Consider the following 25,111-nt stretch of genomic DNA (forward strand, 5'->3'; position numbering starts at 1 on the left):
TTGTAATTGAACATGGATAGTTGAAGATGTAATTGTAAGTTAAAAATGTAATTGAATCCAAACCCTCCAGTATATAAACACCTGATAATGGGCTGTAGTTCCATCACTGAACACCAGGTGTCTTCACACGTGTGTGTTTCAGGGAAAATGATTGAACCTGACGCACACGCGCACACACACACACACACACACACACACACAGTAATAACATGTACAACTCATGTGCTCGCTGATCTTTGTGGTTGCCAAGGCAACGAGGTAAACGTTCACTGGACAAACAAACAAGAAGCAGAAGGAGAAGTAAAAAGAGCAAGTGAAACTGAAACACGTCACACACACAGTGCATGTGTGTGTGTGTGTGTGTGTGTGTATCAATGAGTCAGAGAATCAATATAAAAGCCTCTTTATTTCATATTTACACATTGATTCATTATTAATGGCACATTGTGGTGAAGTTGTTTTTGCTTTAAAGATAAAAACATAGATTTAAACAAACACACCTCAGTGACTCATGTCAGAATAAAACAGGAAGTGTTGGATAAACCGGTTCAACCAGAACCACCTGATCCTGATCCTGATCCTGATCCTGATCCACATCATTCACTCACTCAGCTTTAATGTCACTCACATCAAACATGTGTGAGGAGGAAGGGAGTCTCACCCTTTCACAATAAGAGACTGAACAGACATTAGAAGTGGACTGTAGCTTTGATTAACGTCAATGAATCTGAACCTCATTCATTCATTCACTCATTCATCCAGTGTTCAGCTCATCCTTTCCTATTGGTTCTATAGAGGGTTTTCATCTACGTCACATTACAGGTACTAACCCGGATGGGCGGCCATGTTGGAGGCACTCGGAGGTAAACAGTGAGATGGATAAAACACAGAAAAGCTCCTCAAAATGCGTTATAGATGCAAAGGCATACAGGGAAGGACTTGGTCACAATATTTGGAAAAAATATGGTTTATAGGTGATGCAGATCCATACGAGTCGCTCCCTCGTCTCGGATCAATGACGACCCAGAGAGTCTTCAGTCTATGACGTATCCTGATATCATCAACTACCTGGATTTCACCACGCCCTACACAGCAGAAGACCTTAAATCTTATAGAAGTTTGGAGGTTGGCTGGGGCTGCAGAGGCTAGCGTTAGCAACATATATATATATATCAGCAGATAACTCAGTCAGATCATTTACTGTAAATAATAGTATACCACCACCAGGCAAGCTTAGATTTAGGCAAAATTAAACAGTTACAGTCCATTAGATGAGACAACTCTAGACCTCGATCCTTTGCTACGTCGACTACATGCAGCGACCTAGGAAACAGCGGAGCCTCGTACCAGCGGCGTCCACCAGTGAAGGAGACGTATGCGATGTGATCAAAAGCAGGAGCGGGGCTAGCAACCAAGCTAAAAGCTAATCGTCAGAGACACTTCCTTCCATCCTGCGTTCTAACGTCCGCTCCCTGGAGAACCAACTGGACCTGAAACTGGATTTAAAGATGGGAGATGAGGGGCTGATTGGTACAGCCAAAAACACGGCAATAATTCATTATTTCCTCTCGAAATTGTGTGCGTGCGCTTTGTTTATCTGCTGAGTATCTCCAATATGGCGACTACTGGGTTGATGACGCACCGTGAAAACCCTCTATGGTGTTAGCTTGCTAACAGCTAACAGACATTGGTACCCTGTCACCATGAACATGTTGTTCTGTCCATTAGACTCCTCCCCCTTCTCTTCATCACATTTAGAGAAACCTTCACTTTCATTATTTGACTCCTCCCACTACAGACAGACAGCACAAGCACATGCACACGCACACACACACTCTATTGTGAAGGTGCTGAAGCAGCGCGCTATCATCCAATCAGAGCTACGTGCATGATTAGCATCAGGTTTAAAGGACAGGACGTACGTGTGTGTGTGTGTGTGTGTGTGTGTGTGTGTGTGTGTGTGTGTGTGTGTGTCTTTTTTAAAATAATGTTAAGGTTTTATTTGATCTCCTGACATGTTTGACTGTAGTGAACTCTGATAGCACATGAACATTAGCATGTTAGCTTAGCTTAGCATTCACCCACTGGTGGTCTGATGGTAGTGGGCGGGGCTCTGTGTGTAGAGGATGTAAATCAAAGGCAAAGTGAACAGAGTAGATTGATCACTAATAATAATAATTAGAAACAGTGATAAAGGGGGAGGAGCCTGAATGATTACCACATGCACACTCACCACATTGTGCACGTGTGTTTACAGCTGGATGTAAGAATGGAGCATCTTCCTGAAGGTATCAGCTATAGTCTGAGAGCTGCAGCAGGAAGCTAACGCTAGCTCCTGTGCTACTACCTGGTCTGGGGTCAGAGGTCAGGAGGAAGTGACATCAGAGGTTTTCATGATGACGCTGGCTCGTGTCTCAGGGGTGGGGCTACTGCTGGTGGGGGTGGGGCAGTGCTGTGTCCACTGGGGGCTGTGGTAGCTGATGAGGGGGGCGGGGTCTCTCAGGCTGGTCACCCTGAGGTTGGTGGGACACACGAAGGACGCCATGCTGGGGAGGGAGCACGGGGGGATCCTGAGAACTGACCGACTGTAGGACGACAACACGCCCCCCCTCACGCTGACAGGAAACAGGAAGTCATCGTCACATAACAATAAGCTATCAATCAATAAACAATATTAAGTATTAAATGATTAAATTAATCACTTAAAATATATGTAAATAAATAAATAATAAAACAATAATAAATCACATAAAAACAATAATAAATCACATAAAAACAATAATAAAAAACTTTAAAAACAAATATAAAATACTTTAAAAATAAATAATAAAATAAATGAATAAATAAAAATCGATATATGATATAAATAAAAGATAATAAAATAATTGGATCAATAACCAATCACATAAAGGGACATTGTCCTCATTTCCTCTCATGACTATCCTATATATAGAATAGAAAAAAGTAAGTAAATATATTGGCATATTACATAAAGTAAAGTATACTTTTGATGAGCATTGTTTATAATTGATCTCTAATTGTCCCATATTTCACATATTGTAATGAGATCTGACCAAGTTTTCCTGTTCCAAAAGAAAACCATAAGAATTATAAATTAAAAAGGTCCAACACATCACACAAATTCACTTTTCATTGGAGGTAAAATTTTGAAATTTGCAGATTTTTTCAGTTAAAAATTGTCTTGACCATGTGGAAAATCAAAAATAACTGAGTTCCAGAGCATATTTATAATAAATGTATATGAATCACAGATGAAAACAGCATTTGTTCACACTTCACTCAGACAGAGGTTTTGTTGTCACTGGGATCAGGTTGTAGAATTAAAAACTACTATTGTTCAAATTAAACACATTTATAAAATGTAAAATTTATGAAACTACAGACATCTGTAAGTCAAACACACGTTAAACTACAGACATCTGTAAGTCAAACACACGTTAAACTACAGACATCTGTAAGTCAAACACACGTTAAACTACAGACATCTGTAAGTCAAACACACGTTAAACTACAGACATCTGTAAGTCAAACACACGTTAAACTACAGACATCTGTAAGTCAAACACACGTTAAACTACAGACGTCTGTAAGTCAAACACACGTTAAACTACAGACATCTGTAAGTCAAACACACGTTAAACTACAGACATCTGTAAGTCAAACATACGTTAAACTACAGACATCTGTAAGTCAAACACACGTTAAACTACAGACATCTGTAAGTCAAACACACGTTAAACTACAGACATCTGTAAGTCAAACACACGTTAAACTACAGACATCTGTAAGTCAAACACACGTTCAACTACAGACATCTGTAAGTCAAACACACGTTAAACTACAGACATCTGTAAGTCAAACACACGTTAAACTACAGACATCTGTAAGTCAAACACACGTTAAACTACAGACATCTGTAAGTCAAACACACGTTAACTACAGACATCTGTAAGTCAAACACACGTTAAACTACAGACATCTGTAAGTCAAACACACGTTAAACTACAGACATCTGTAAGTCAAACACACGTTAAACTACAGACATCTGTAAGTCAAACACACGTTAAACTACAGACATCTGTAAGTCAAACACACGTTAAACTACAGACATCTGTAAGTCAAACACACGTTAAACTACAGACATCTGTAAGTCAAAACACACGTTAAACTACAGACATCTGTAAGTCAAACATACGTTAAACTACAGACATCTGTAAGTCAAACCACACGTTAAACTACAGACATCTGTAAGTCAAACACACGTTAAACTACAGACATCTGTAAGTCAAAAACACGTTAAACTACAGACATCTGTAAGTCAAACATACGTTCAACTACAGACATCTGTAAGTCAAACACACGTTAAACTACAGACATCTGTAAGTCAAACACACGTTCAACTACAGACATCTGTAAGTCAAACACACGTTCAACTACAGACATCTGTAAGTCAAACACACGTTAAACTACAGACATCTGTAAGTCAAACACACGTTCAACTACAGACATCTGTAAGTCAAACACACGTTAAACTACAGACATCTGTAAGTCAAACACACGTTAAACTACAGACATCTGTAAGTCAAACACACGTTAAACTACAGACATCTGTAAGTCAAACACACGTTAAACTACAGACATCTGTAAGTCAAACACACGTTAAACTACAGACATCTGTAAGTCAAACATACGTTAAACTACAGACATTTGTAAGTCAAACATACGTTAAACTACAGACATCTGTAAGTCAAACATACGTTAAACTACAGACATCTGTAAGTCAAACACACGTTAAACTACAGACATCTGTAAGTCAAACACACGTTAAACTACAGACATCTGTAAATCAAACATACGTTAAACTACAGACATTTGTAAGTCAAACATACGTTAAACTACAGACATCTGTAAGTCAAACATACGTTAAACTACAGACATCTGTAAGTCAAACACACGTTAAACTACAGACATTTGTAAGTCAAACATACGTTAAACTACAGACATCTGTAAGTCAAACATACGTTAAACTACAGACATCTGTAAATCAAACAATTGATTTGGTAACGTTGTGCCTGTTATAATGTTAAATAAATCTCACAGAATTGATCGACGACCATCTAGTTGGACGTTCTTTTATTGAACAAAAAGGGGCGTGTCTAATAAGACTTGGTGTTCAACATGCTCTTATTCTGACATGTGAAATGTACTGATGTAGATATTGTAAACAGGATCACATGGAAGAATAAATTAGATTTGATATATAGAATAGTCACATGACTTCATTAGATTAGATAAGTTTTACTTTAGACGTTTCATCTCTACTTCCTGTTCTCAGTGTTACCATGGAGACACTTCCACTCATTGAACTTATATTATACATGTCTTTCTGTTCAAATGAAATGAAGATAAATAAGCTGATGGGAGAACATGTAAACTCTACTACAGCACCGTGTTGCTCTCACTGAGATGATTAGTGAAGAATATTATCACTAATAATATCTGAATATCAACTATTACACAGAAAGATCCAGCTACAGTTACACACACATGCTCATTAATGTTTAACGAATCATGAGTCAGCAATAAAACAACTTTACAACATGTTAATGTTTCACACAGAAGGCCACACACACACACACACACGCACACACACACTGTAAAAGTCTAACCTCTTTGTTTTCCTCTGCACCGCTGTCTTCATCTTCGTCACTGCCTGTAGACACACACACACACACACACACACACACACACACACACACACACACACACACACACACACACACACACACACACACACACACACACACACACACACACACACACACACACACACACACACACACACACACACACACACACACACACACACACGAAACAGAAAGAAGAAAAAGAACCCTTCAGAATAAAAGTTAACCAACAGTTCATGGACATTCCTGTAAAAATAATAGAGATATGTAGTGACTCAGCAGGAAAAAATGCTTAGATACATCCTAACGTACTACTCATCCTAACGTACTACTCATACTAACGTACTACTCATACTAACGTACTACTCATACTAACGTACTACTCATACTAACATATTACTCATACTAACGTACTACTCATACTAACGTACTACTCATACTAACGTACTACTCATACTAACGTACTACTCATGCTAACGTACTACTCATGCTAACGTACTACTCATACTAACGTACTACTCATACTAACATATTACTCATACTAACGTACTACTCATACTAACGTACTACTCATACTAACGTACTACTCATACTAACGTACTACTCATGCTAACGTACTACTCATGCTAACGTACTACTCATGCTAACGTACTACTCATACTAACGTACTACCCATCCTAACGTACTACCCATACTAACGTACTACCCATACTAACGTACTACCCATCCTAACGTACTACTCATACTAACGTACTACTCATACTAACTAACTACTCATACTAACGTACTACTCATACTAACGAACTACTCATACTAACGTACTACTCATACTAACGTACTACCCATCCTAACGTACTACCCATACTAACGTACTACCCATACTAACGTACTACCCATCCTAACGTACTACTCATACTAACGTACTACTCATACTAACGTACTACTCATACTAACGTACTACTCATCCTAACTTACTACTCATCCTAACTTACTACTCATACTAACGTACTACGCATACTAACGTACTACGCAATACTAACGTTCTACGCATACTAACGTACTACTCATACTAACGTACTACTCATACTAACGTTCTACTCATACTAACGTTCTACTCATACTAACGTACTACTCATACTAACGTACTACTCATACTAACGTACTACTCATACGAACAAACAACTCATACTCAAGTACTACTCATCCTAACTTACTACTCATACTAACGTACTACGCATACTAACGTACTACGCATACTAACGTACTACGCATACTAACGTACTACGCATACTAACGTTCTACGCATACTAACGTACTACTCATACAAACGTACTACTCATACTAACGTACTACGCATACTAACGTTCTACGCATACTAACGTACTACTCATACTAACATACTACTCATACTAACGTACTACTCATACTAACGTACTACTCATACGAACAAACAACTCATACTCAAGTACTACTCATACTAACGTACTACTCATACTAACGTACAACTCATACTAACGTACTACTCATACTAACGTACTACTCATACTAACGTACTACTCATACTAACTTACTACTCATCCTAACTTACTACTCATCCTAACTTACTACTCATCCTAACTTACTACTCATACGAACTTACTACTCATACGAACGTACTGCTCATACTAACGTACTGCTCATACGAACGTACTACTCATACAAACGTACTACGCATACTAACTTACTACTCATACTAACTTACTACTCATCCTAACGTACTACTCATACAAACGTACTACTCATACTAACGTACTACGCATACTAACGTACTACGCATACTAACGTACTACTCATACTAATGTACTACGCATACTAACGTACTACGCATACTAACGTACTACGCATACTAACGTACTACTCATACTAACGTACTACTCATACTAACGTACTACTCATACTAACGTACTACTCATACTAACGTACTACTCATACTAACGTTCTACTCACACTAACTTACTGCTCATACGAACGTACTACTCATACGAACGTACTACTCATACTAACGTACTACTCATACTAACGTACTACTCATACTAACGTACTACTCATACTAACGTACTACTCATACTAACGTACTACTCGTCTTAACGTCCTACTCGTCTTAACGTCCTACTCGTCTTAACGTCCGACTCGTCTTAACGTACGACTCGTCTTAACGTACGACTCGTCTTAACGTCCTACTCGTCTTAACGTCCTACTCGTCTTAACGTACGACTCGTCTTAACGTACGACTCGTCTTAACGTACGACTCGTCTTAACGTACTACTCGTCTAAACGTACTACTCGTCTAAACGTCCTACTCGTCTTAACGTACTACTCGTCTTAACGTACGACTCGTCTTAACGTCCTACTCGTCTTAACGTACGACTCGTCTTAACGTACTACTCGTCTTAACGTACGACTCGTCTTAACGTACTACTCGTCTTAACGTACGACTCGTCTTAACGTACTACTCGTCTTAACGTACTACTCGTCTTAACGTACTACTCGTCTTAACGTACGACTCGTCTTAACGTCCTACTCGTCTTAACGTACGACTCGTCTTAACGTCCTACTCGTCTTAACGTACGACTCGTCTTAACGTACTACTCGTCTAAACGTACTACTCGTCTTAACGTCCTACTCGTCTTAACGTCCTACTCGTCTTAACGTCCTACTCGTCTTAACGTACTACTCGTCTTAACGTACTACTCGTCTAAACGTCCTACTCGTCTTAACGTACTACTCGTCTAAACGTACTACTCGTCTTAACGTCCTACTCGTCTTAACGTCCTACTCGTCTTAACGTCCTACTCGTCTTAACGTACTACTCGTCTTAACGTACTACTCGTCTAAACGTCCTACTCGTCTAAACGTCCTACTCGTCTTAACGTACTACTCGTCTTAACGTCCTACTCGTCTTAACGTACTCCTCATATTAACTCATTCAGTGCCAGCCAGTCTCAGATTTTCAACCCCCTCAGTACCAGCCGTTTTTGAGCATTTTGACTGATTTTAAAGACCCACAAAATATTTTCTGAAATCTGACAACAGATTCTGTAAGATTGAAGTCTTTACTTTCATTAAAAAAATATTTGTTTCTGGCTCGTTCCGTTCTTTGTAATCAGCCGTTGAATAGAGCAAGTTTTACATAAATCAACAGTTTCAGAGCAAAAAGCTGAGAAAAAAAGCCTTTTTCTAAAAAAAAATCCTGTCAGTGACTTTAACCTATTTTTTTGCTTTAGTGACAACTCTAACATCTGAACATCGTTTCCTTATATAAAACATTAAAAAAAACACTGAGACCAGGCTTTTGATGGAAAAATTATTATTATTTTGCTGTTTATGTCAGAGTTGAATGGATTTCTTACTGTATTTTGACGTTCCTCCAACTTTCCCTCCCGTTAGTCTGTACACAGACGTAACTTCCTATTCCTACCAACACGCAGCAATGACCCGTTTAACCCGGTTAGTTTTATCTCACGATCACAACATTATCAATAATCCACTCAGGTCCACACATGTTCTGTGTTAGGGTGTGGTGCTGTGAGCTGATGGATACGTGACAATATCACTCTGTAGCACCATAATCTCACCAGTTCCTCCTTCTCCCACCCAGCTAATAACTCATCCTAACATACTACTCATGCTAACGTACTACTCATATTAACGTACTAACCACCTCAATGCTAACTATATAGCAGCTAGCACCTCAATGCTAAATATCATGTAGCAGCTAGCACCTCAATGCTAACATGTAGCAGCTAACACCCCAATGCTAACTATGTAGCAGCTAGCACCTCAATGCTAACTATGTAGCAGCTAGCACCTCAATGCTAACTATGTAGCAGCTAGCACCTAAATGCTAACAATGTAGCAGTTAGCACCTGAATGCTAATTATGTAACAGCTAGCATCTCAATGCTAACTATATAGCAGCTAGCACCTCAATGCTAACGATGTAGCAGCTACCACAGACAGCGGTCCTTCTGACCTTCAGTTTCTATTCAACACCGTAGCCAGGCTCATTATTGACATAGTTTCACTCCAACTGGTTTATCTGAACTGACCTCAATAGTTAGTGCTTCTAAACCAACAACCTGTCTTTTAGATCCAATCCCAACTCCACTATTTAAAGATGTTCTTCCACTAATCAGCACTAATATGATGAACTACATTAATACATCTCTAGTAACAGGTTATGAACCACAGGCCTTTAAAACCACTGTAATCAAACCTCTCCTTAAAAAACAACCTTTGATCCAAGTGACTTGTCCAATTATAGACCAATATCTAATCTACCTTTTATTTACAAAATTATTGAAAAAGTCATTGAAGGTCAACTATGTGATCACATTCATAGAGAGCTTTCAGTCTGGCTTTAGAGCCAATCACAGCACAGAGACTGTCTTAGTAAAAGTAACCAATGATCTCCTCTTAGCCTCAGACAGAGGGTTGGTCTCAGTTCTGGTGATCTTAGATCTCAGTGCAGCCTTTGATACAGTGGATCATCATCTACTGCTGCAGAGACTGAAAAGTGTTTTTGGGATTAAAGAAACAGCGCTGGGTTGGTTTTAAATCCTACGTATCAGACAGAACCACTTTGTTCATGTTAATAATCTGTCCTCAGCCAGAGTTAATCATGGAGTTCCACAAGGTTCAGTTCTAGGACCAATACTCTTTACATTATATATGCTTCCACTAGGTAACATTATCAGAACATTATATACATTTCTATTGCTATGCAGATGATACACAGCTTTATCTCTCAATGAAATCAGATGAAACTCATCAGTTATTAAAACTCCAGGTTTGTCTTAATGACATCACATCCTGGATGAGTCGTAACTTTCTCCTTCTTAACCAGGATAAAACCAAAGTGATTTTATTTGGTCCAAAACACCTCAGAGATAAATTATCAGAGTAAATAGTGTCTCTAGATGACATCACTCTGTCACTCAGCACCACAGTTAAAAACTTAGACATTATCTTTGATACTGACTTATCCTTTAATTCTAATATTAAACAAATCACAAGGACAGCCTTCTTCTACCTCTGTAATATCTATAAAATCAGGAATATCTTGACCCAGAGTGATGCTGAAAAACTAATCCATGCATGTGTTACATCTAGATTAGATTAGTGTAACTCTATACTGTCAGGATGTTCTAGTAACTCACTAAAAAGTCTCCAGTTAATTCAGAATGCTGCAGCTAGAATACTAACAGGTACTAACAGGAGAGACATATTTCTACAGTATTGGCTTCTCTTCATTGGCTTCCTGTAAAATCTAAAATAGAGTTTAAAATTATCCTGTTAGCATACAAAGCTCTACATGATCTAGCTCCTGTATATCTATAGAGACCTGTTAGTGTCCTATCATCCAGGTAGATCACTCTGCTCTCAGTCTGATGGTCTTCTGGAAGTTCTTAACGTATCTAGATGTAGAACAGGAGGCAGAGCGTTCAGCTACCAGGGTCCGTACCTGTCTAAACTCTAACCATGCTTTTCAGACAAACCCAGACCAACGGAGGCGGCGGATCTAAGCACTTAGGAGGGATGAGGTTCTGAAATCTGTATTCTACACTACACCGGCACTTCACTCAGGAGGATTTAGTCAGCAGATCTAGTCACCATCAGCCGCCTTAAAAGTTAAGCTGTTCCATCTCTTTTTCCCTGCAATAATTTTATCACACCACCTAAGAGGAAGTCTGCCTTCGAGAGGGCTCAGAAACGGCAGCTTGTCCTCTCACAGCAAGCTAGCTATGCTAAAGCTGCTACTGCAGACCACCATTATGTGGCACATCCACCCACAGGTAAATATCTAAGATGGTCATTTGTATAAATTTGTCATGGTAAATTGCATATATTTGTCACATAAAATAATTTTAGTCAAATATAACCATTACTACATTTGCAGGACGTGATACAGAACCAGTGTGTAGTTATATACCACCAGCTAGTGTAGCCAGTGGTTAGTTCACGAAGCTCCTTCTTTTCTTACCTTGATAGCTGTGGATATATTCTTCACGGAATAACTTCTACCCCTTATCAAGTACATTTGTTCAGGTATTTGCCGCAGCGATCGCCTCCGCTTAAGCAAACAAAAAAGCTGGCAAATGGATTAAATAAGAGCCATTTTCCCTTAGACCTGCAATAACAGGAAGTGACTCGGCATCAGGAGGCGCTACTTCCGGCTGTCATGAAAAAGGTCAATTGACACCAACCCTGGTACAGAGATCTTTAAAACACGTTCCAAAAGAACAAGAACTACAAAGAAGAGCTAAGGATTGTGGGAAATGCAGAATTTGAATGGAAACAACTACACGGTGTTGTACGCGAGTATGTTTCAGCCTTTACAGGTTTATACTGAAAGTTTATCATAGGTTGTAGAGTGTGTGCATGTGTGTGTCATACCACAGTAGGAGGACACAGGTGATATCTGCAGAGGGTAGGAGTGGGAGGAGCTAACCAGCTGTTCTTCACTCTCAGTGGTCACCTCCACTGTCTGACAGACGAATGGCAGCTGTTCACTGGTGATCAGAGGGTGGTCTTCGGTGCACTGATTGGCTGGAGGACAACAGGACACAGCTGTTAAACCACGCCCACCTGTGATGTCATCATGTAGGCTGTGTTACCTTCACCGTCTGTCAACGTGACCTCGAATGTTTCCTCTTTGATGGTTTCCTGTTTGATGTCATCAGAAGCCTCAGAGGTTGGAGATGGCCACGCCCCCTGATGGACACACAGGGAACAGAACCACAGTTTGAGAACCAATTTATTTAGTTCAGGGTTTGATCCCAGAGGTTTAGAATCAAACCATTTCCATGTATAACTTACATAAAGTATGTAGTAAGTACTATGAAAGGCACTAACAATATCCAACCAATAGGGGACAGGGAGGGACCAGATTTATTTCATTTAGAGAAATCTGGTCAAATCATTTGAGGACTGAGCAGGATTTTGGAAATGTGAGGTTTCTTTCAATAATCTGAGAGTAAAAATGACTTCCATCATGTTCTACAAGCATTAGAAAACCCTGAAGATATCACAAAGTTTCAATTTATTTGTGACAAATTCAATGATAATTGTGAAGTTCTACTTCCAAATTTTAAACCTTCAACTCTGAACTTCAGCTGTTAGTCATTCTTCAACTGATTTCAACCATTAGACCTTCAACATGTTCAGCTGTCTGTTCACTTCCAGATAAGACCTTCAACATTTCTACTTTTTCAATTTTTTCAACACATTCCAACCTTAATGCTAATGTTCAGCTATTTCTAGGTTAATGCTTAGCAGTGTTGGGCGGTAACTTTTGGCAGTAACTCTAACACAATATTTTTTAAAGAAATAAACACTGTTACCGTTACTATATGGTGTGTTTGTCCGTTACTTGGCTAGCTGCAGTATACGTCCTGTCTGTGTAAAATGCATAAAAGCTTGGATGTCAAGTCATTTTCTCAGGGTGAACACTGATTAGACAGATGTTCTTATCTCTGCTCCTGACCATGTTGTTCCTGAGGTAAAGAAATGTCTTGTTTTATTTCCTCTACTGATAATCTGAAGGTCCATATTGGTCATGCTCTGAGTCTAGACCAGCATGTAAATAGTTAGGTACGCTCATCCTTTTATCACCTACGGAATACAGCAAAACTCAGATCTGTTGTATCCAGAGCTGAGCTGGAGACGATTGTCCATGCTTTGGTTTCATCAAGGCTTGATTATTGTAATTCACTGATTACATGTCTTAGTGTCACTTTACAAGTGGTCCAGAACGCTGCTGCCAAACTGTTGACTGGATCATCCAGATGTTCTCATGTGACACCTATTCCTATATCTTTACACTGGCTCCTCCTCACTTTTTGTATCCAATCCAAAGTTGTTATTATTGTGTTTAAAACCTTGCATGGTCAAGCTCCATCTTATGTCACTGAGGCCTCATACTACCCTGGTCAGAGGACCTCAGGGACCTGCTGGTTGTTCCTCACACAAGGTTAAAAACCAAAGGTGACTGTGCCTTTCAGGTTGTGGCCTTTCAAACTTGGAACGGTCTTCCCCCAGAACTCAGAGCCCTGACCTCTGTGGACATTTTAAAAAGCAACTGAAGACCTATCTGTTCACACATGTCTATAGCTAATCTGTCTGCATTTTACGTTGTGACTGTTTTTATATTAACTGTTTTATTTTTATTTTATTTTTTTCTGATTGTGAAGCACTTTGTGACATTCCTGCTGAAAGGTGCTATATAAATAAACTTTTACTTAAAATCAGTGGCGCTACATATTTTTGCGGGATGTCGTGCCAACGGAAACATTGTCTGTCTCCAAAAGATACAAGCATCAGTGAAGCTAAGCTAACGCAGCGTTGGCGGACGTGATGGAAGCCTCTGCACCAAAACAACAGCGTATGGATTTTAATGGACTGTGACTGTTATCCAGGGACAGATCAACAAAACTATTGCACGGTATATTGTTGTATATAAGCAGTCGCTACTGCTGAGTCAGCGCTAACAGCAGCTCGTTAAATGCTGTGATTTTTTTTTTCCATATTTATTTTTATGAGCATATACAACAGCAGTTTTTGTAAAGCAGAGTTGGTCAAAATGTATTCCTAATGTTAATTCAGATTGTTTTAATTTATTTATTTTAGAAGGTTTTTTGTGTTTATGTTGTACATTGTTGCTAGTTTTTGTACTAAAGCTGTAAGGGAACATTCTAAGGCTAAACACAACTCTTTTATGATGCTGAAGCCACTTTTTACAGTTTCTGCTGGTCTCAGGTAAATAAACCGGTATTAAAATAATACTTAGTGTTTCAGTCAGATTGGTGTTGGTAAAGATTAATACTGAGCAGAGTTTAGTTCTGTTACTGTAAATAATTATAAACTGTAGGGTTGGAAACAATAACATTTCATTTATCAGAGGCTTTTATCTAAAACAATATTAATAGTAGTGGTAGGAGGGATTCAAACCAGTGTAAGTAATCAAAATAGTAACTGAGTTACTTTGTGAATGAAGTAACTCGTAACGGTAACTAGTTACTTTTTTTCAGTAACTAGCACAACACTGGGCTTTGCTAATGCTAGGCTATTGCTAATGCTAGGTTAATATTATTGCTAGGCTACTACTAATGCTAGGATAATGTTATTGCTTGACTAATGCTAGGTTAGTGTTAATGTTAGGCTAATGCTATTGCTAATGCTAAGCTAATGATATTGCTAGGTTATTGCTAACACTAGGCCAATGTTAATTCTAATGCTAGGCTCATGCTAATGTAATGCTAAGCTAATACAGTGCAACGCAGGCCAGCACCTCCATCCTCACTTGCATTTTCTTCAGGAAATGCAAATATTCTAGTTGTTATTATTATTATTATTAATATTCTAAGATATCCACAAGTCCATTATTTGGTCATTTACAAAATGTACACAACTAAGTTTCCTCAGCCATTTTTACTTTGCGGGCCCATTGGGATGCTTTTAAATGGCCATATTTGGCCCCCGTGCCCAGGTTCCTTAGACAGTGAGCAGAATGACTCTGTGAGGTCACATGACCATGTGTTTGATCACAACCACTAGAACCATCAGAAACATAAAAACCACTAGAACCATCAGAAACATAAAAACCACTAGAACCATCAAAACCATGTGAACCACTAGAACCATCAAAACCATGTCAACCACCAGAACCATGTGAACCATCAGAACCATGTGAACCATGTGAACCATCAGAACCATGTGAACCATGTGAACCATGTGAACCATGTGAACCATCAGAACCATGTGTACCATAAAAACCATCAGAACCATCAAAACCCCTAGAACCACTAGAACTCCTAGAACCATGTGAGCCATAAAAACCACTAGAACCATCAAAACCATGTGAACCACTAGAACCATCAGAACATAAAAACCACTAGAACCATCAAAACCATGTCAACCACCAGAACCATGTGAATCATCAGAACCATGTGAACCATAAAAACCAACAGAACCATCAAAACCATAAAAACCATCATAACCATCAAAACCCCTAGAACCACTAGAACTACAAGAACCATGTGAGCCATCAAAACCACTAGAACCATGTGAACCATAAAAACCACTAGAACCATCAAAACCATGTGAACCACTAGAACCATCAAAACTATGTGAACCACTAGAACCACCAGAACCATGTGAACCATCAGAACCATGTGAACCATAAAAACCATCATAACCATCAAAACCCCTAGAACCACTAGAACTACTAGAACCATGTGAGCCATCAAAACCACTAGAACCATCAGAAAAATGTGAACCATAAAAACCATAAAAACCATCAGAACCATCAAAACCCCTAGAACCACTAGAACTCCTAGAACCATGTGAGCCATAAAAACCACTAGAACCATCAAAACCATGTCAACCACCAGAACCATGTGAACCATAAAAACCAACAGAACCATCAAAACCATAAAAACCATCATAACCATCAAAACCCCTAGAACCACTAGAACTACAAGAACCTTGTGAGCCATCAAAACCACTAGAACCATCAAAACCACTAGAACCATCAAAACCACTAGAACCACTAGAACCATGAGAACCAAATTCCACTCAGTCTCAGTCTGTGTTCCACTGACTGTTTTCCCTGACTTGTTCTTTGTTTGTCGCTACATTAGCATGTAGCGCCGACCGGTCAGACCGGTTCCTCACTGTCAGAGCTCAGGTGATGAAGCTAACGTGTGTTAGTTCACAGCAGGAGAGGAATATACCTCAGTGTGTGCTGGGGCCTTCCCGTCCTTGTCCGTCCTCTTCTTTCCTGAATCAGACACAAACAAACAAACAAAATGATTGCGTGCTCTGTCTGAGCCAATCAGGAGAGAGGAAACCCTCACCTTTCTTTGCACTTCTCTCTGCAAACGACAACATCTTGTAAACGCGAAAAGCATTGGTTCCCTTTTTGATGCTTCTGTCTTTCACTTCCTCGATGTCGGGCAGACTGTTCATGGCACAGCGGAAGTTTGCCTTCCACGTCTTTGGGTCGGGGCGGTCCACACCAGGCTGGTATTTACCTGAGCCACGACACACAACAGCTCACTACTCAACTATTCATAATACATCTTTAATCCTGCTTATGCTCCACCCACAAGGTTTGTCCAAACCCATCTGAGTCATGAAATGAAACTAATAAATGAGTTAAACACACCTTTAGATTCTGTCATTTCACTATAAGGATCAGTCCATTATTACCACTGGTTCCTCCTACAGCCAATCACATGCTCTGACGACCTATCAGGCCAATTACTATTCTAATTGGAAATGATAATTAATTACAATTGTAATGTAATTAGAATTGTAATTGAAAGAATCTGTTACTGTTGTTATCGCAATTGAGTTCAGATAATTGACTTTGTAATTGGACGTGAATATTCTATAAAAACTGTCAATTCCAATTCAATTAAACATAATTAAATTGGTATTACAGCTCTATTATTACACATACGTAGTTAATAATTAATAAATGTGTTTCAGATCAACTTTACACACTACCTGTTATGCCTCTTTAGGACCATTTTATATTATATAAATCTATGGGTATAGTGACATAAAAAAAGGCTCAAACGCCCACACCATAAATATTAATATCAATATTTTCATTGATTATGAAGCTAATTACTAATTACATGATAGATAATATCTACTAGTGTATTTTACAGCTGATTTAAGACATGGGTCAAACTGACCTGTTAGCATTAGAGATGCTAACAGAAAGCTAACACAAGAGGAAGTTACGTTTAATGAGTTATTTAAAATAAAAAATAATAAATGTAATTTTAATTGTAGTTGTGCAAGCCACTAAATTATAATTGAGTTGTAATTGAAGACATAATTGTAATTGACGTAATTGAGCCCAAACCTGCTATCAGCTATGTTCTATCCTTAAAGGTGCAGTCTGCAACTCTTATAAAAGTGACTTTTTGTCATATTTGCTAAAGCTGTCACTATGTAAGGACAGCTTTTACATCAAACTAGCAGTTTGTGTGAAAAAAACAGGCTCATTGAGCCCCATTACCAGAAAGCAACGCGACTGAGCAAAAAGAATCAGAATCAGAGCCAGGATTGTGTTTGATAGACTGTCTGACAGCTGTTGCTCACAGGCCCTGCCCCTTTCCCGGGCTGGAGTGCCATCTTTTTTACAGTGTATGGTCTGGGGGAGTAGAAGATGGAATTGGTGACTTTTCTGCATGAAAGTTAATTACTGCTGCTTGATTTACATTATGTTTGATTTGTAATTGTTACACTAGAACTCTGTGGTGCATGTGTTGTTTGTGTGTGTGCAGCAGCCTCTCTGTGGGCAAGCTAGCAACAAAGCTAAAAAGGCTATCGTGATAGTGAGTGAGTGAGTGAATCTACAGAAGCCCGTGCAGCCGTTAGCAGCCTTTAAATTTAACATGATTTAAGGATAAACCACAAAATTATGTAAATGTAACCCTTAGTTTAAATATAAGTTACACAAATAACCAGTAGTTTGAGTTTTAGCTTATTGTGGCAAATTAGCTCGTTCTCTGTTTATCTCATAAACCAGGCCCGAGACAGAATTATAACTCAGAACAAAAAACATTTATTTATTTCTGGGGGAAACTCAAAGTGTCATTTTTTTACAAGGTGACAATATCATTTAGGTTGTTTTCAACTGTTCATATAATCAATAAAATAAATAATTCCCCAACAAGCCAAACCTCAACAAAAGCCAAGATGGAGTCAGCACATTACACAGCTAGTACACGCCTCCAACTGCACTCCCAATGAGGCCACTGGATTTTCACCATTTTTTTTAATGTTTGGCAGAGAGGCCCGACTCCCATTGACCTTCAGTTTGATGTGTCTGCTGATGGAACCTCTGACACATCCTATTTAAAATATCAAAGTGTCAAAGATGAAGAAGGAGTTGGATGCTGCCTTTTAGGTGGCCCAAACCATTTCCTCCAAGATGAATCAGAGTAACAAAACAAGATATGATCAAAAAGTCCGGTATCACAGTGTACAGGGTTAGGGTTAGTGCTCATTCGCAACCTTGGTTTAAAGGGAAAACAAAAGTTGGCTGATCGCTGGTGTCCGATACCTTGTGTTTTAGAGAGTCAAACGCCTGACCTCCACGTTTACCGCCTGAAACCTTCAGATGGGTCAGGACCCATAAAGTGATGCATCGAAATCACCTTTTACCTTTGGGACAAGAAGTAAGATGAAATCCTGAGGTTGTTGTAACATCTACTCCATCTCCAAGAGCCCTGCGTTACCTGAAAGCGAAGGATGTTGAACCAGACTCCTCGGACCTGGAGTCTAAATATGGACATTACGTTGAAGATGTCAGAGCTGAAAACATTATGGACGTTACTGCTCCCTCAGAGGAGGATGCAAGGCCAGTCCACGCTCCTGTCACTGTTGCAGAAGTGCCAGTAGCTGTGGAAGACCCCCCTGTCGCAGTACTAATAAATGTTGAATCAAAGGAGGTCACAGAATCGGGGCCTATAAGCTCAGTTGAGACCCCTACAAGTTTACCTATTGACACCCATTCTGAACCAGTGTTAAGGAGGTCAGCAAGGGAAAGAAAGCCAATTGAACAGCTGGCATTTTCAAAGCTAGGAGAGTCTAAGGCGCCATCTGTGGTTGCTAGGCACAAAAGTATTCGAGCAGTGCAGGGATCTGTTACGCATTCTCCCGAATACCCCACGGTTTGTTATACATGGTGGTGTAATCCTTTTGCACAATGTATGACCTGTAGGTCTAAGTCATCATCATTACTTTCTATTGTATCTGTTTTATCTGCATGAGTCTCCTATTGAAGAAATCTGCTGTTTACACAGGTTTCCTAAGAAAGGCGGGTCAGCATGGGGGCGTGCTGTTTTCTCAGTGGGGGAGAGTGTAACGCTATGGTAAATGAAAGGTGTTACACTGTAGTTGTGTGGTTAATGCTACCCAATGAGATGGCGCAGGGGGCTCTGTGTCCAATGAAGGAGGAGCCGGGGGGAGGTAATAAAAGGCAGCAGGTAATTGGACTGGGAGAGAAAGAAAAAGAGACGCACCTGTTGATCGTCTGCTCTGACGCTGACGGGAAAGAAACCGTCACCTGTTGATCCATGTGGAGACGCACGCTGCAGCTCACCTGGTCATCCATGCTGACGGGGCGGGGCGCAGCTGTTGAGCTGTGTCGGGACGCGCACGGCAGGGTGCCTGGACGCACACCGCAGCTCTCCAGGTCACCCACTGACGTGTCGCTGAACCAGCACCAGGACGCCAATCGGCCTCAGGAGAGGAGCTCACCTTGCCTTTACTCACCTCGGACCATGAGGTGCTCGTGAGTAATCAAAGTGCACCACCGTATGGGCCCCAACGAATAATACAGAGGAAAAAAAACCTTTAATACCAAGCGCTTGGTGGGGATTGATTTATTTTCTTGATTATATGAACAGTTGAAAAAAACCTAAATGATATTGTCACCTTGTAAGAAAAGGACACTTTGAGTTTCCCCCAGAAAGAAAGAAAAAACTACAGTGTAACACATCTCATTTACCATAGCGTTACATAAAGAATAAAAAATAAATGTTTCTCACAATAATTAAAGGTGAAAAATGTTTTTTGCATAAGAATAATTATGTTTCAAATATTGAGCGTGATGAAAATCTAGTGTAATGGTGTTATCGGTCAGTGTGTGTGTGTGTGTGTGTGTGTGTGTGATGATTATCATCAGTGATGTGCAGTCAGGGTAGGAAAGGTAGGCAGTGCCTACCCAAGGGTGTCCGCATTTTGTGCTTTTCATAGCCCAAATTACTAAACATCACTATTTCTAGGAACGGCTGCACAGTCTCACTCCGCTGTGAGGCAGGAGGAGGAACCAGGAGGAGGCCACACCCCCTCTCAAAAGCACATTGCTGCTCTGCCTCTGTTCCCATAGCGTGTTTTTATGCTTGTGCATGCGCAGTCAGTTTCCCAAGATGAAAACCATTTCATTTAACCGTGCTATGCTAAATGCTATACATACGTTCACAGTACATTAGTGAATAGATGCCATGTGACCACTGCTGCTACGTTCTCTAGCTAGTGGGATAACACTACAGTCATGATGACAGTGCAAGAGACGATAGAGAAACGACATCTTTTAAAAGATGGAGACCAACACCTGAGCTACCAGACCTTCAGCAAAGATAAGGTCAGAACATTGTTGGTTCTTTCTACAGTGAATGGAACAAAAGGAAGGATTGACTTTGTGGATGCTCCTCACTGAGAATGTTCTGAGTTGTTGTTGTTGTTATTTTCTCCATGTTTCTGTGTTTCCAACACAAACAACAGATGTGCTGTCGTGTCATGGGATCTATCTTGTTGGGAGAGTATGGAGGATATATTAAATGTTTATGTTTCTTTAATGTTGTTTATGATGTTGATTTTGTTAGATGATAAATACTTGTTCATGTGGATCTTGTTGGGTTTTTTCTTTATTATGAATTTTATATTTTGATAAGTGCATTGAGATGACTTTGTTGGAAATTGCTTGATACAAATAAAATTGATTTGAATTGAATTAACACTTGACAGCAGAAACATATGAAATTGTCATTGGTGGTCTTGATTAGCAACGTGCCTACCCAACCCTAGTGGTCACGGCACATCACTGGTTATCAGTGTGTGTGATGGTTACCAGTGTGAATGGCCCATCTCATGAATAGAGGAGCGTCCTTCTCCAGGTCCCAGCCATGACGTGCAGCGTGCATCCATGGGATCTGGAAAATCCTCTTCTCCTGAAGACAAACACACACCATCAACTCAGTGTGTGTGCGTACCACCTTTATTTTTTTATTAAATACAGCAAGAAAGTGTCAGATACTCAGTGCGTGAAGTCAAAAAAAGTGGTGAGAGTCATCAGAGGGCTAAAAAAAGAAATAAAATCTCCAACAGGCAGAGACACAACGCGCTCTACCAAACACCACGTCTGAATGAACACCCGTTTACCAGAACTGTGTGTGTGTGTGTGTGTGTGTGTGTGTGTGTGTGTGTGTGTGTGTGGTACTCACTCTGTTAACCCACTTCAGTCCAGGTATCTGATTGGAGTAGATTTGTTCCTCCAGCCATGGACGCATCCTCATCCTTTCTACTGGCATGGTGTCCTGTCCACACACACACAGATGTTGAATAATATGTTCATGTTTCATTTATCCACACAACTGTTCCTTAGGAAATCCACTTTGATCTCCAGAAATTTTGAGTTGTTAGCTGCTATATGTTTAGCATTGAGGTGCTAGCTGCTATATGTTTAGCAGTGAGGTGCTAACTACTACATGTTTAGCATTGAGATGCTAGCAGCTATATGTTTAGCATTGAGGTGCTAGCTGCTACATGTTTACCATTGAGGTGCTAGCTGCTACATGTTTAGCAGTGAGGTGCTAGCTGAGGCTAGCAGAGCTCCACTGATCCATAAACTCTTTCTCTAACAATTTTCACACAACTTGGCTTTAGTTTTCCAGTGTTTTTATTTAAACTAAAATTAACACTGACAAACCACAGCAACGACTTCTCTGGTTCTCCTGTTATATACATATATATAAATATATGACAAGTTAATATTTGTCCACAGACGCAGTAGTCACAGTGAGAGCAATAAAGTAAAGTTTGATTTAAAACTGTTATTTATGATGGTCAGAGTCCAGGGGGCGTGGCTAACTGATGACATTAAGAAACAACCAATCAGAGCAGTCTGACTCTGATTCTCATCAGGGAGCTTTAAAGTCCTTCTAAAGATTTATCAAAGAAACAAACGCTTTAATACACATAAAAAAGTTAGAATCCTATGTTATTAAAGCATTATGAACTAAACCCTATGGGTAATTACAGATAACCCTAACCCTAACAGCGTGACAGCATTTTAAAGTATAATATAAAGTGACCAACAGTCACTTTACTAACGACACATTAAGAGGAACGCCCTCATCTAAAAGATCAAAAATGAAATCATCCAATCATCAGTGAGTGATCAATATGTTGTATTACTGATATATGTTCAATCAACTAAGGTTTAGTTGATTCATTTGTAAAAAAGAGAGCGATATACAGGATAGGAACTCTTTCCCGCCATCGTCCCGTATTAGTATTTTCTCGTAAATATCCCGTATTTTACTGTAATACTAATTAAAATATGTCTTAATAAACTGAACGTCGTCTCTAGCATCGTGAGAACTTCACCTGAAATGACCTGAGTGACAGTTCTCATTAGATTAGTGCTGACATCAGCAACAAACCCAGAACCAACAGAACAGAGATGATGAATGAAAACGTTCTGATGATAAAAACTAAGAACTGGTGTAAATACGTTATAAAATATAACATAGAGTTTATCTTCATAAAGACCATCAGGATGTGACACAGTTACACGTTCTGTTAGATTAATAACTGATATTATAACGTCTACCACAGCAGAAGGAACCACGTAAGTCACCATGAAAAATCATCCAATCACAAGCTCCACAAATATACACTGTTTATAAAGTGTTAAATAATGTAAAGTCTGTAATAAATGTGTTTAATAAGTTATTAGTGAATATCAGAGAACCACATGAGTGAGTATGAGAAATTATAATAACATAAAATGTTAATGTCTAACTTAAAGACAAACAATGTTAACAGTAAATATACAACGTGATGACTTGTATATAAACTGTAAGTATATTAAATAAACACATGTGATTCATAAACACATTTATGTTTTTATTTAGGTTGTTTTATAATTTAGGAATTAGGGCTGAGAGATATATCGAGATTTAAGATGTATTGAGTTTTCTATTTTGGTGATACAGAAAACTATAATATTTCATATATATATATATGTATATATATATATAATATCTTATTATGTATATAAAATACTAGTTTAACTTCTCAGAACAACACGTAAAGCTCAGTTAAATGATTAATAAGTGTCACATATTGATCAGCTGTTAATAAAGGTAGTTCTATCAGATTATAATCACATATTTGTTTTTAATAAGAGGATATTTTAGATTTCTTATACATCTATATTAAAATATAAAGATATAGAGCTTAGTTAGAGGATGGATCACAGTGGGAGAAAGAAAATTTAGATTATTTTCAAATCCAAAAGTTGATAGTTATGATTTATAACAAGGTCAACATGTTGAACTGTGCTGTACTTTATGTTTATTTATTTCTATCATATTTAATGTATTTGGTGTTTGAGAATATTATTATTACCAGGTTACACTTTACAGTAGTGTTGTATTATTTTATTTTATTTTCATATTCTATGTTAAATACATTGTTGGTTTAAAGTTACACATAAACAACAACAACATTTATGTTTCGCATTTTGTTCCAAACTGTACCAGAAATTAACCGAACCGTATCGTTACACAACTATAGTTACATGTTGTGTAGTTAAATGTTGTGTAGTTAAATGTTGTGTAGTTAAATATTGTGTAGTTAAATATTGTGTAGTTAAATGTTGTGTAGTTAAATGTTGTGTAGTTGTGTAGTTAAATAGTTAAATGTTGTGTAGATAAATGTTGTGTAGTTAAATGTTGTGTAGTTAAATGTTGTGTAGTTAAAATGGGGGGGTTTTTGTGTGTAGTTCAAATATTGTGGTATTAAATATTGTGTAGTTTGTAGTTTACCATGTTGGTGTAGTTCATCTTGTGTCGTTCACCTGTATTTAGTGTCGTTCCCTGTTGTGGAGTTAAATGTTGTGTCGTTCCATGTTGTGGTCGTTGTGTCGTTCCCTCGTTCCCTGTTGTGTCGTTCCCTGTTGTGTCGTTGTGTCGTTCCCTCGTTCCCTGTTGTGTCATTCCCTGTTGTGTCGTTCCCTCTTGTGTCGTTGTGTAGTTCCCTGTTGTCGTTCCTCTTGATGTCGTTCCCTGTTGTGTATTCACTGTGTCGTTCCCTGTTTGTGTCGCTCCCTGTTGTGTCGTTTGTCGTAAGTCCCTGTTGTCGCTACTGTTGTGTCGTTGTGTCGTTACCTCGTTCCTGTTGTGTCGCTATGTTGTGTCGTTCCACTTGTGTCGTTCCATGTTGTGTCGTTCCCTGTTGTGTAGTATGGTAGTCGTTCCCTCGTTCCCTGTTGTGTCGCTCCCGTTGTGTCTTACCCTCTTGTGTCGTTTTCCCTGTTGTGTCGTTCCCTGTTGTGTCGTTCCCTGTTGTTGTCGTTCCTGTTGTGTCAGTTGTGTCGTTCCCTCGTTCCCTCTGGTGTCGTTCCCTGTTGTGTCGTTCCTCTTGTGATCGTTGTGTCGTTCCCTCGTTCCTCTCTTGTGTCGTTCCCTTTGTGTCGTTCCCTCTTGTGTCGTTCCCTGTTGTGTCGTTCCCTGTTGTGTTGGTGTCGTTCCTCGTTCCTCGTTTGTCGTTCCC

At 39.2% G+C, this 25,111-nt stretch overlaps 1 protein-coding gene across 2 annotated transcripts in view; it reads right to left on the reverse strand.

The window, feature by feature from the left end:
- Positions 1 to 387: 387 nt before the first annotated feature.
- Positions 388 to 25,111, reverse strand: part of LOC114471082 (interferon regulatory factor 2-like) — a 26,166-nt gene continuing 1,442 nt past the window's right edge. For both annotated transcript variants that reach the window (XM_028459659.1, XM_028459657.1), the window contains exons 2-9: positions 21,775 to 21,867; positions 21,402 to 21,501; positions 16,603 to 16,779; positions 16,480 to 16,526; positions 12,364 to 12,460; positions 12,143 to 12,295; positions 5,691 to 5,734; positions 388 to 2,615 (exon numbers count right to left, since the gene is read on the reverse strand). In XM_028459659.1, coding sequence (XP_028315460.1) covers positions 2,427 to 2,615; positions 5,691 to 5,734; positions 12,143 to 12,295; positions 12,364 to 12,460; positions 16,480 to 16,526; positions 16,603 to 16,779; positions 21,402 to 21,501; positions 21,775 to 21,861 — 894 coding nt within the window. In that variant the 5' untranslated portion in view covers positions 21,862 to 21,867 and the 3' untranslated portion in view covers positions 388 to 2,426. The remainder of the gene's footprint in view (positions 2,616 to 5,690; positions 5,735 to 12,142; positions 12,296 to 12,363; positions 12,461 to 16,479; positions 16,527 to 16,602; positions 16,780 to 21,401; positions 21,502 to 21,774; positions 21,868 to 25,111) is intronic.

Source organism: Gouania willdenowi, chromosome 10 (assembly GCF_900634775.1).
Source record: "Gouania willdenowi chromosome 10, fGouWil2.1, whole genome shotgun sequence".
Lineage (NCBI taxonomy): Eukaryota > Metazoa > Chordata > Actinopteri > Blenniiformes > Gobiesocidae > Gouania > Gouania willdenowi.